This window comes from Natator depressus, chromosome 4, assembly GCF_965152275.1.
Source record: "Natator depressus isolate rNatDep1 chromosome 4, rNatDep2.hap1, whole genome shotgun sequence".
Classification (NCBI taxonomy): domain Eukaryota; kingdom Metazoa; phylum Chordata; order Testudines; family Cheloniidae; genus Natator; species Natator depressus.
In genome coordinates this window covers 65730375-65743501 of record NC_134237.1, presented here as the reverse complement: position 1 = coordinate 65743501, position 13127 = coordinate 65730375, and the positions used below count along the sequence as shown (strand labels likewise).

General features: G+C 40.6%; 1 protein-coding gene across 1 annotated transcript in view; it reads right to left on the bottom strand.

The window, feature by feature from the left end:
* Positions 1-1099: 1099 nt before the first annotated feature.
* The window catches only part of TMA16 (translation machinery associated 16 homolog), a 53410-nt gene continuing 41382 nt past the window's right edge, over positions 1100-13127 (bottom strand). Inside the window, exons 6-7 of the mRNA XM_074951099.1 lie at positions 12021-12063; positions 1100-7932 (exon numbers count right to left, since the gene is read on the bottom strand). Of these exons, the coding sequence (XP_074807200.1) occupies positions 7794-7932; positions 12021-12063 (182 nt within the window). The 3' untranslated portion in view covers positions 1100-7793. The remainder of the gene's footprint in view (positions 7933-12020; positions 12064-13127) is intronic.

Genomic DNA, 13127 nt, shown 5'->3' with positions numbered 1-13127 from the left:
GGTACTTCTTGATGCACCGTTCAACTTGATCTTAGGAGTGTGCGGTTGATCACTTTGCCTGAGAATTCACATATCTTTTGGTAAGATGTATGCAGGACAGCATGGAGTATCCTCTTTTCTAGTTACACTGAGGAAACGGGAATTAAAACAGCACTTTTTTGTTTATTCCAATTGGTGCTTTGCGTGCAGTTTGAAGCTCTTGGAGAAAGCAAAAACTAGCTTATTACTCCTTCAAACTTGCCATATAGTTAAAATTCCTTAAGAGCTAGTACACACAGTCTATAATTTGAAGAAATTAGGTTGTTCTTAAGCAAATTTACACAGGAATTGTTGTAGCAAAGTAAGAGGTTCCTAAAGCTAGACATGTTGTCTGTAAATCTCTCTTTGAAGAAAGACCACCTGTAGTAACAAAGTTAGGTGCGTTTCACTTGAACCAGTTCAGCAACCAATAAAAGCTCAGTGGCTCTCAGAGGTAAAACAGCTAGGTACAGGAAGCCCTGCAGAGAGCAGCTCTGGGCATAAACCAGTCTGAGGGGAAGCTCAGGCAAGGTTTTATTGAGAATTGTTAGCAATCTCACCTTGAGATTTGCTGCTTATCTTTCTAAAGCTGCAAAATAAATAAGAATTTTGGACAAGATCACATTCAATGTGTAGTAGGCTAGGGAATAGCATGGTGACCCAGTCATTCTCAATGAGCATGCTGCCCTTCTTGATTGGATGTAGCTTCAAGAATATAAATCAGGACTGACAGCATGACAGAGAGCTTCTTTTACCTCAACTGGAACAAGCCTGTGTTTTTAGAGCAGTGAATGAGAGACCAGTATTTTAGTCCAGGCTCTCTATGTAAATGTTGGTTTAGTAATTCTATTTGTTCATTTCTAATAATGAACTAGTTACAGACTGACACAGCTGTTCCATTTATGTCAAAAATTGGTCAGAGTATTTGAATTATGGTAATTAAGAGTTACCCTGATTACAAAACTACTCCATAGCAAATCCATAGTTTTATTATATGCCTCATGACACTTTGCACAGGGTATTTTCATGCCACTATACACACATTTTTAAGGTAACAGTTTAAGTGTAGGCGCTTAAAGAACGGTTCTACTCTGTAGAATAGCTTACTAAAATGGTATTGTGAGGCTCCCTATTAGGAACCTTTTTTTTAAAAAAAAACCTACCTGAACATTTTCTTTACAGTGACAGTCTGCAGCTCCATTATAATGGATCTTACTCATAGTTGCAGCTCCTTGGAGGCAGACACCAGATCAGTCAGTCAAAGCAGGCTGGGAGAGGCCACACTCTTGAAGATGCATCTAGTAAGCCAGTTCAAGATCCTTCTAGACCTGCTTTGTAGAGCTAATTCCTTTAAACCTTAATTCACAGGTTATTAGGTAGAACAACAAATTTATATAAACCCTTCCTAGACGAGAGTAACTTCAAATTCCACCCCAATTAACAGCGGATATATACAATATGTACATATGTGCCCAAAAAAGAAAATGGAGGAGAGGGCAACAGTTGAAGTCTTGCTCAGAACTATAACCTTGTGGTGGATGGGTTGGATCTGCTGACTTCCATGCAAGAAGAAAGGTGATTCTCAGCTAAGGCAAATGTTCCTGTTCTTCACAGCGAAAAATCTGCAGATCCATTACAATGGGATGTCCAAAAAGAGTATGTCACCAGCAAGGGAAACAAAGGACAAATGATGAGATAGTGTCTTTTTTTTTTTTTTTTTTTAAATACATCAGTTACAGGGTGAATACTAGCAGACAGGTCTCTTCCTCCAATGGCAGAGGAGGCCTTCACATTTAATTGGTAAAATTTAGTGAAGATGTGAAAACACATGACCAGGTGGCCCCTCCTCCATCTCCTGTTTGTATATTAGATATGATCCCTCAGGAAGCTTCCATGCCTCTGAATGAATGAGCAGGAATGGGGGGAAGAAAGGCCCCTATCTTCGAAAGCTTCTGAAATATACCAATTTAGTCATCTACTAACTGATGCAATAGCAGCAGTTTCTTTTCCCCTGATTAACCCCATGGGTGGACGCTCTTATTCCAGAATTAGCTTAATCCTCTTTGATTAAATTAATTCTGAATAAGGCACTCTTCTTTGGAAATAAAAGTGTCTACATGTGGAATTAATGAGGCATCATTCATTTGCTTTAAGTTCACATCCTATCTTATTTGAGCTATATTAATTTGCAGACCAGCCCTTCGCTAATTTGAAGTTTTGTACATAACTTGTTTTGAGTCCCTCTAGCTAAAACAAAGACTGCTTCTAGCACTTAAAACTTTGCAGTTAAACACCATTAAAATCAATTACCTAAAGCTAACTAAAAAAAACCGTAGACGTTTGGGCGGGGGGAAAATTAGCCCACAGCATTCTGAAACAAAGAACTTCTTTTGAATTTTCTAATTAAAAGAGCATGATAAAGTTTAGTTATAAACACAGAGCACCTCCCATCTACAGTGGTTAACATTACAATGTTTATAACCACTTTCTGCAAGTAACATTTCCACGGTATTTCCTATATTAAAGCAATCTAAGTCTAAACATAGAAAAACACTGGAGTAATTAGACAGAAGGCAAAATTTCATGTTAATGGCAGTCACATTTAAAAGAGAATGTAGGTGCAACAGATCATCAAAGCATCCTTATAGCATTCGGAGAAGGAATAGGCTCTTCAATCCAGTAAACACACCAGCTGGCAGTAAAGCACAGTAATTGTCAAAAAGATTACTATAAAAATGACATCATGGGATTCCATATTCATTTTCTCTCTCAATAACATTCTCAACCTGGAAATTTAAAGTTAACATGAGTTTCTCTCTTCTATCATTACCATATAAAGATTCTGCAGTCAAAACTTACTCGACAAATTGATGATGTGCAAGACAGAATAAAATCCAGCTCATTTTTCTATACTGACACTTGATACCAATTTGCATTTGTCAGCATGAGTCAGATAGTCATCCTATCTGTTCCCTATGTAAGATCTTGCCATTTTTATAGTAATTTTTCTGGCTACAATCAATATAAAAAACATTTTTCTCTTCATTAGCTGGAGACATTTCCGTTTCCCTGTGTAACCTACATAATAGTCTAAAAAGCTGAAGTCCACACGATAGCAAAAAGGAACACAGGATACATGAGATTACAATTAAAATTGTTATTTCTCTATCTAGTTTCGCTTTTATTTGAAAATGCATAACGTGAGCAGCAAGTATTACAAATTATTTCAAGACTGCTCGATTTTTGTCAAGTTAGTTAACTTTACAGATTATACATTTGCTTTATATATTGCCTTTTGTTTTAATGGAACTGTTCATGGAAAAACTTAGCTAATCTAATATTCTCCATGACTCTAAATAGCATACATTTTTTAAAAAATGTTTACACAAATGTCAGTTTAACACAGTGCTATTAAGGACATCACATCTTTTACAATGACAAACTAGCCTTTCGAGTCCTTCCAGGAAGAATAAGGCTTATTGCCCCTTTTATTCATCCCATTAAAAGAAAATGCAGAAAAAAAAGAACTTCTTGCAGTGATTCTATCACCAAAGTGAAACACAGAACTTGTCTATATATGGAAGTTACACCAATTCAACTAAAATTGGGTTTAAAAAAACAAACCAAAAAACCTCCACACCTGCTCTGTGGACACAGGTCAATTGGTGATTCAGATCAATGATATCAGTTCACGTTTTGTTTGGACGTTTACCAAGGCAAGCTAAGCAGATGAGACAGATTTAAATAGAGTTAAGAGCAATTATACATCACATTGCACCAGTTTAACTAAATCAGTTATCATCACATCTCTAGTTAAACCAATGCAGGGTGTGTAGAGCAGGTAATAAAACCTTTAGCAGGGACAAATGAGAATGCTCAGATGCTCAGCCTTAGGGAATGATGGGTTAACTGAGCAAAGATGTGAAAGACAGTCCTTGAGGGGACACCCCACCCCAGACTGTTCCTTCCCAGGTGCACCTTGCCTCCCCTTATCCCTCCCTGCTAGCTCAAGACTTCCTTGGGGAAAGGATTTCAGGGTCTCCCCAACCCTGCCTCAAAGCCAGCCCTACTCCCAACCCCTACCCGAAGTCCCTGGGAGGGAGTTGCAATTAGAGCCCGGAGTGGGGAGGAACTCACAGACCGGGCACCTATGTCCCAGCCACAACGGCAGTATAGGCTCTGCCCCCACCACTGCTCTCTACTAGATGGGATGCTGGGGGCTCATTTTAGCACTGCCAGCCTTCGATGCTGCTGCCAGCCTCAGGGTCTAGCCTCTCCACAGCTGGCTCCACATGCCCTGGGATGGCACCACGAACAGCTCCCTCTCTTTGCTGGCTCACAGCTTCCTGTGGCACTGAGAGGAGCTTCCATGGGTTCCGCCAGGAGGGCCTGACAGGCAGAGTGGGACATGGGTGCCAGCCGTGCTCCCTCCAGAGCCCCTGCCTCCCTCACCTCACTACTCACCCCTCCTCCTTGCTGATTCTAGGGTTCCTCCTGGTCCCCAGCACTAAGAGGAGCTGCCACAGATTCCGGCTGATTAAGAGCCCAGGTGCCAGCTGCTCTCCCAGCCACATGAGATGCGCACTAGCTACCAGACTGCTGGATGGCCATGGATGCAGCTTACAAGTGAAAGGTCACTCAAACATCTTCCACGCCTCTAATTTCTCCAGCTCACTTCCTTGTAGCATTGTTTCATTTGAGTTTAAGAAACAGAGTGGTTCATTCTGTATTACTGGCTAATCCAGTTTAGTTCAAACCATAACACTGCATGTTCCTTCCGTCTGGCAAGAAGGGAGTTTTTTTGGTTTTGGTTAATAATAGAAACTTACTGTTATGCAATGTAGTTCACTGTCCAGGGCAGGAAATCCCCTATCCAGACTACATACCAAAAAAAAGCTGGTAAGTAACTGACTGAAATTTGCTAAGAATAGGCTAGGAGGGGCCTAACAGAACTAACACAGAATTGCAGGATGTATCCATCACTGGGAGAGAGAGGCACAACAGTTTCAAACTATGCCAGTTGTGCCCTCCACTTACTAACTTCTAGCGTGGTATCCAACATTGCCTCCCATTTCAGTCATAAGGAAAGGAGTAATACCTGTAATTAGGGAATCCTGACAGCAAGAGGTTTAGTTTTGAATTACATCTAACAGCAGTAACAGAGGAGTCTGGTGAAGGCTGGTCCTCTCGCTGAGTCTCACACAGAGGGCAAATCAAACCCCACATCCTAGAGGCATGCTTAACACTACAGATCCTTAAAACTTAGCCTTGAGCACAACAAGGAGGTTTTGGTCATAGAATCACAGAATATCAGGGTTGGAAGGGACCTCAGGAGGTCATCTAGTCCAACCCCCTGCTCAAAGCAGGATCAATCCCCAACTAAATCATCCCAGCCAGGGCTTTGTCAAGCCTGACCTTAAAAACCTCTAAGGAAGGAGATTCCACCACCTCCCTAGGTAACCCATTCCAGTGCTTCACCACCCTCCTAGTGAAAAAGTTTTTCCTAATGTCCAACCTAAACCTCCCACACTGCAACTTAAGACCATTACTCCTTGTTCTGTCATCTGCTACCACTGAGAACAGTCTAGATCCATCCTCTTTGGAATCCCCCTTTCAGGTAATTGAAAGCAGCTATCAAATCCCCCTCATTCTTCTCTTCTGCAGCCTAATGGTCATACCATTGAACCCAAGAAAGCCTTTTTTATATATTAAATCAAGAACCCACTCAGCCCCAAATCACACATGATATCCACTAAGCCCAAGAGAAAAATGAATTCTGGATTCCGTAAAGTAATCTTACCTTGAGTTTCTGCACCAACAAATCTATGCCCCTGAAAACATCCCACACAACTGTGACAGCGTGGCAGGTTTTTTTCTACAGATATTAGAATTGGCAATTTGGCTCAGTAGAACGCAAAGCATTTACCATCGCTACACTTCATATCAGTCAGGTCCATGTACTTTATCCACTGTCTGAGCTTACTCACTAAAAAAAGAGACATGCTTGGGCCTCACAGCAGGTTCCATGAAAGTATCCAGAGTCCCCAGTCCCTTCCACAGGGATGGGAGGATGCAGCAAAATGAGATTGTCAGGTCTTTTCCAATAGCCTTGAGCTCAACTGTTATGTATTTCCCTATGAGTGAGGGATGGGCTGAATACCTGATCCATATAAATTCCCTTAACCTGAAGATGTTAAACTGCCCACCTGCAAAGTATTGCCTGTTTGGCAAGTCTCTGCCAGACCCAGCAGCATCCCTTAAGACTAAACCCTGGGGAAGCCCACCCACTTTATGAATCATTTGACAATGCCACAAGAGCATCCCCGTGTAAATGTGCTAGCAATGGTACAAATACTATCACTTACCTCGTACGCACCACTTTTCATCTGTCAATCTCAAAGTGCTTTACAAAGGAAATAAGCATCATCTTCATTTTACAAATAGGCAAACACAGGAAAGTGACTTACTAGGGTCACCCAGTAGGCCAGTGGTAGAGCTGGGAAGAGAACCCAGGTGTCCTGAACCTCAGTCCAGTATTCTATCCACTAAGCCACACCAAATAACCAACAGTGTCTCAGTTTAGCGATCAACTCAGTCTTTGTAATGAAGGCAATAAAATCTCTTCCATAAAAGGGTTAACTGCTACCACTGGCATCAGAAAACAGTCAGTCAATCTGTGCACATAGCTTTTAGTAGCAGAAATACATTCTGCCTCTACAGCCCTAGAGTAAAAGGCTTTTCTTGAGTTCATGCAGTTGTAGACCTAGGAACCCTTTTGATAATCAAGTTATGGATATCCCCTATCACTAAATGGGACACTATGCTGCTATTTTGGCATACATTTCTTAGTTACACGCCAGGGCCTGTGCTCTTAAAGGAAGTGGGTAGAGAAGGAAATTCTTCCTACTGTTCTCTCCTTGGCTTTTTCTAAAGTCTGACAAGGGCTCTTCTGAAAGATGGGTCCAAATTAGGCACAAAGGGAGGTAAAGGGATGCTTTACAGGAGGCTCCAAAAGCCTTCCTCCAATTTTTGACACTCTTTTCAAGTGTGCTAACATGAGGCTGTATGAAAGCCTGCTTCTCTAAGCCATTACCCAAGCTTCAGCCAGCATCTGCAAATGCACAATTTGCTGAGGGCTGGTTGCTGGCTCAGTAAAGAAAATCTGGAGATGGTGGCTATGGGGATAGATTTAAGTCACCTATTTAGTACCATTTTATCTTAACTTAAAGGCCTCAGGTAATGGACCAAGTTATGGGTAAAGGCAGTCTGCTGTATAACAGTATCTTACCTACTTATCAAAATTAAATTACATTTATGTTCTCATTATCATCCAATGAATGGGCACTACCAAGAAAATCCCCCTCACCCCCCCATCACATTTGCCAAAACAGGTGAGTCACAGATAGTGCACTGTCCCACAGCCATTAGGCTAGAGATAACTATTCCCCATCAACCCATATCCAGGGGCTTGCACCCTGAAGAGAAGCTAGGGTGGAAGAGGTAGGGGGGAAATGGAGATTTTCTGAAAGTTTTAGATTTTAAAGCCTTCATTTTTCTTTAAGTAAGCACCACACTGAATCTAACATGCTGCTTGCTGAAATCTCACTCCACAAATTAAGGCCAGGGTGAAGCACAACCAACTAATCAAATATTCAAGCCATGTCTTCTCAAATATAATTGAAAATACCAGCTTTATTTCTGCTTCCAGTGATAGTTCAAATAGGTTCCTGGCAGTCCCTTTCAGCTGTTTCATCTTTCGTATCAGCTGGTGCTCATTAGTCTGTGTCTTTTGCTGCATCTAATTCCTCTTCAGCTTCCCCATTTGCCACCTCCGTCCTACTGCAAACAGCATTTTTAGTAGACACTTTTCTCATTTTAATGTTTGGCAGTTTCTTCAGATCGCCATCCCATTCTCTTAAAGAAAAAAGATATAATGAAAAATAATTAATGTTTAAAATTCAGAACCCAGAAAAATTAACTAATGTTGGTTACTGAAAAGGGTTTTCAGTCAGGTCAGGTAGAAGTATAAGTCTGGAACCAGAAAGGATTTGCTGCATTAGCCTTAGCCTCACATCAGTCCCAATGTGCTCTGTCCTCTGCAAACCTTTACTGGTTCATGTGTGCGCAAATGATACATCTTTCTTCCACTTGTTCCACACTCATGCTGAAATCTGTGGGGGGGGGGGTAGGGGGCACTTGTCGCTGGGATAGTATATCAGCAGGGGAATCTAAAAAAGAACCCCACGCCAGCAACTATCCAACTGGGAGACAAGAAAGCAGCAGGGAAAAGGTGTATATGATTAGCAGGAGTGGGGTGCTGGGTTAAGATAAGCAGATGGGGATGCTCAGGAGAAGTCAGTGCTTAAAGTGTTAACAAACCTAGTACTGACTGTATAGATTAAAGTTTGTTAAAATGCATGCTGCTGTATACCACACTAATTGCAGTGTTTACACATCTATACAGCATGGGGCTGCAACATGATAAGATCTCAGCCAAGAAAGGTCTGGTCTGTATTTTGATAGGTTATCACGAAGGGTTCTGCAGGAAGTGATACTGGCCATTTATAGCAGCGACTATCTTCCCTGACAGTCAGTACTTGCCCAGTGCCCCAGCATGGCATATGGGGGGACGGTGATGCTGTCTTTTTGATGAGGCATAAATCAAGAAACTTTTTAAAAGAATAGCAGCGTTAACATTTTTACAGGGGAACTGGATTAAGTCAAGCAAACCTGTCCTACTAATTTACACTATCAATTTAAATCCCCCCTGCAGTTTCAATTTTACACTATCAATTTAAATCCCCCCTGCAGTTTCAATTTGATAAAATGTTCTTCATTTCCTGTCCTGAACTTGTATACTGCTGCTGAGCACAACTAAAACCATTATGACTTTTCAACCCACATCTGGCTGCTTCCAGTGATGAATTAAGTGATTCATGTATCTATCTAGTTTGTAAAGTGCTTTAGAATTCTGTGGGATAAGAGACCCTGAAAAAATGTAAGTTAAATATTACTCATTCTACTCCTACTGTCAATTTCTATTCTGTACCCTTCTGACTATGAACCAGTTGGTTTTAGATTTGACAGACTTAACTCCTTTTGTGCAAAGTAATAACTGCAGTTGGATCAACTTCCCCATTTGGGTGCTCAATGTGCAGAGCTAATATTCCACCTACTGGAAAACAGTAGTTCATTATGATCTATGAGAAATGTTAAAATGTTGTATGAGTGATTCCAAGGAGATACAATGCATGTGTAATTTAAATTCACATACTGAATCTATTACTTTCTAAAGGCTAGAGGCTGCATAAAGGAGGTAGGATTCATTTAATAATCACATCAGGCCCAGTGTCAAAATTATAGATGTTTGACTATACTAAAGGCACTTGGTGGATGATTTTTCTCAAGGGCAATAGCCATTTTTTTTTTTTCATTTTTTTTACATGGACAAATCTACTGTGGTTCTAACAAGGTAATAAAACACAAACCTTCTATCAGAATGTTCATGGTACGATAAGTCACTCTATGCATTCCTGAACTCATGGCAGTTGGAGGTTTAGTCCCTTTAAATTTAACTCCTACCACATAGATGAAATCCTCCAAAGCCTTCTTCCTAATGGACAGAGCAGATTGAGCTGTGGTAATTAATCCACTGCACTGCCCAATTCTTAAGATTTCTTATAGTTATTCCTAGATAAATGTAGCTCGACTGTATAGTTTGCCTTCAGTCTGACTGGATTATTGTTGCGGTTTTGCATTGCCATGGGGAAATGCTAGTTTATTATGCTGAATTTTAAACAAACATTTAAAATGCTGAGCACCTGTAACTTGCTCTGAGTAAAAAGGACTTGAAGGTGCTTAGCAGCTCTGAAAATCCATCCTTAAGGATTTCATTTTACAAATGGACACAGGAATTACCATATCAAATTGGACCACTGGTCCATCTAATCCACCATCCTGTACTCAGTATCAGGTCCGAGAAACTCCGATTATAGAATAGCCTGCTGTGGAGAAAGAGGGATTTATGTGTGGTATTTTTTTTTTTTTTTATAAATATCATATACCCATCAGACTGTCTGTAATATTCTCCTGCCTCAATGCACAGAGTTAAATAATTAGGATTGTTAAAGGAATCAAGCAGGAGAGGCAAAACAATGACACAGATAAGAATCCTCAAGGAAACAACAGGAAAATTGTTTACTGGCTCCATCTAGGCTACGAAGAGTTTACTCTCCCCCAGACTAGGCCTAGTTTGAAAGGGGATCCTAAAAATCTTTAAAATGCTAGCTTTGGTAGGAAGGAGAGGCTGCCCAGGGAGTGTCAGTGAGAGCTAAGAGAGACACCAAAAGAGAGCATGCTACGAGCAGGACAGTCTGCTTCTCCCCAGAAATAGGGGTTAACTAGACTGAATGGAACTTGCAAATACTTGCAAAGGACTAAGGTGTAGGTATAGGAAAATAGGTATATAGGACTCTGTTGTTCTAACCCTTTGCTCAGCAAGCTCTGTACCTTAGGATGAAAGAATAAATAATGTTTTGTTTTGAAGATGTTGTTTCTGTCACTGCAAACTTATATTGTCACAAGCTCCAGAAGGGAAACTCTTACAGATGCCAAACCCAGTAGAGCCTGTCACATTAACACAGTTAGGAAACAGGCTAAGGGGCTGCAGCACAGACATCCAGTCCCAGAACGGTTGAACTGTGTGCTTCCACCCAGAGTATGCTGTAGAAGCCAGGCCTGTCACCTAAGGGGTGCTCTGAAGAGGGACAAAACCAGTTTCACCTGTACCCATGACACCTGTCCATACAGAAAGTTTCCTCCCAGTCTCCATGACTTAGTGGCTGGCTCATGCTTTGAAATGTTATATCCCTCAAAAAATAAAAAATACACCTTTTTTTAAAAAAAGTTGTATCTCCTTTAATGTAACTATCTGAGCCAGTTCTCATCCATATAAATGTCTAATCCCTTTACAATGTCTTCTCAGTTGTTGGCAGGAATTATATTTTATGGCAGAGCATTCCGGGGCTATGCAAATCTTTGAAATCACATTGAAATCTTAGAGGGAAAAATCAACAACTGCATCTGGTGTACACATGTACTACTGCTGATTTTACTATATCTAGTTTGTATGATGCACCCATATATCAGAAGATAAAACTGTGCCCTAACTCATATTAGTTACTTAAGGGATATCTAAACAATACAATACTGAAACTACTGCATGATAGGATACATGAGATGCAGATAACTACTATTTATCCTTTTTGGGGGGAAGGGAGAAGAGTGTATGTGGCAGGTAGAAGTGGTGCTCGGATACCTTCCCATTTACCATTAAACTTTGTGCCTTGAGCCTATATATTGGCCTGCCCTCCTGGTTAAGAACTGGATGTTGGTCTCTCTGCAGCCAGAAGAGTCTCCCAAAGTGACATTCAAGGTATGTTTTCTTCTTCAGGAAAGGAAGAATGCTAACTCTATAGTGCACCCTACTGAGCCGTTGCTGATGCATGGAGAAAAGAATCAAGCTCAGCACCGTAACTCTGATCCCCTGAATCTCTCAACAGAGCATGGTCGAAGTTATTTGCTATATGAATTGCTAAAATATAGGCAGAGAATTTCCCATCTTAAAAGTCTGTTTGAAAATATCCAAAAAAAGTAGTCACTGAAGTTATATGAACTCAATCCTAACAGTCTCAGCATTTTAAACCTTACAATATTTCAATAATTGATTGTTACTAGCTAGTAAGTTACAATTTTTAGACTGCAGTAGCTAAGAAAAAAACTAGAACAGCAAAATATTGAGTACACTAATAATATGCCATCAGTTTCCCTTCAAACAAGAGAACACTGTCCTCCACCAACCGCTTTTTGTAGAATGCTGGGGTGGTTTGCTTTTTTATCCAAAAACAAAAAAAAATTGAGGAGACATGCCGTGCCATTTCTAGAGATGTCCAGTCGGGCACATACAGACCACAAATAATTAAATACAACAAAAAGAAACTCACCTGAAAATTTTAAGATGTTTGCCATTCACAATGTCAGGAATGTCTAAAGGGAACAAAATTAAATACAGTTAGATTACCAGCTATAAAATATCCATAGCAATTCTCATTTCAGAGCAAACATTAAACTAGGACTTCAAAGACATATCAGGTATATGGTAGGTGAAGGACTGAACCCACAAGGTGGATACAGATCATACTGAGAATAGCGAGGTCCAATGGTAATAATCTAGCAGGAACTCTACCTTTTCTCCCACAACTGCCAGGAAGGAGGAGGGTGCTGGGATTTCTGAAAGGTGCTGTTCCTGAGCCCATTTTACCAGGGTAGGGGGAGACTCTCCCAAGGTACTTTATCAACTTTTTAGCTGCCTCTAGTTGCTGAAAAGAAGCTACATTTTGTCTAAATGTTTGTGTTAAAACCGGCAAAAGATTTAGGCCCTTAAAAGGAAGCTGCAAATGCCAACAGTGAGATTAGCAACATAATTACGTTGTTTGTATTACAATTATACCCTAGAGTCCCCATTGTGCTATACATACATACATACATACACACACACACACACACACGAGTAAGAGACAAGCCCTACGCCCGAGAACTTACAGTTTAAACAGACAAACCGGTTAAACTATGGGAGAAGAGTCCCATTTCAAAACTGATTTAGGCACTTAAGCTCCTAAATTTCTGAATTTGGTCTGAAGATAGGACTTGGACACTTTTGAAATTTTACTTGAAGTGACTTTGAATCATAGAAGTGTAGAACTGGAAGGGACCTCAAGAGGTCATCTAGTCCAGCCCCTGCACTCATGGCAGGACTAAATATTACCTAGCCCATCCCTGATAGTGTTTGTCAAACCTGCTCTTAAAACTCCACAATGATGGAGATTCCACAATTTCCCTAGGCAATTTATTCCAGTGTTTAACCACCCTGATAGTTAGGAAGTTTTCCAAATGTCCAATCTACACCACCCTTGCTGAAATTTAAACCCACTGCTTCTTAACCTCTGAGGATAGGACAAGGAGAACAATTTTTCTCCCTCCTCCTTACAACAACCTTTTATGTACTTGAAAACTATTATGTCCCCTCTCAGTCTTCTCTTCTCCAGACTAAA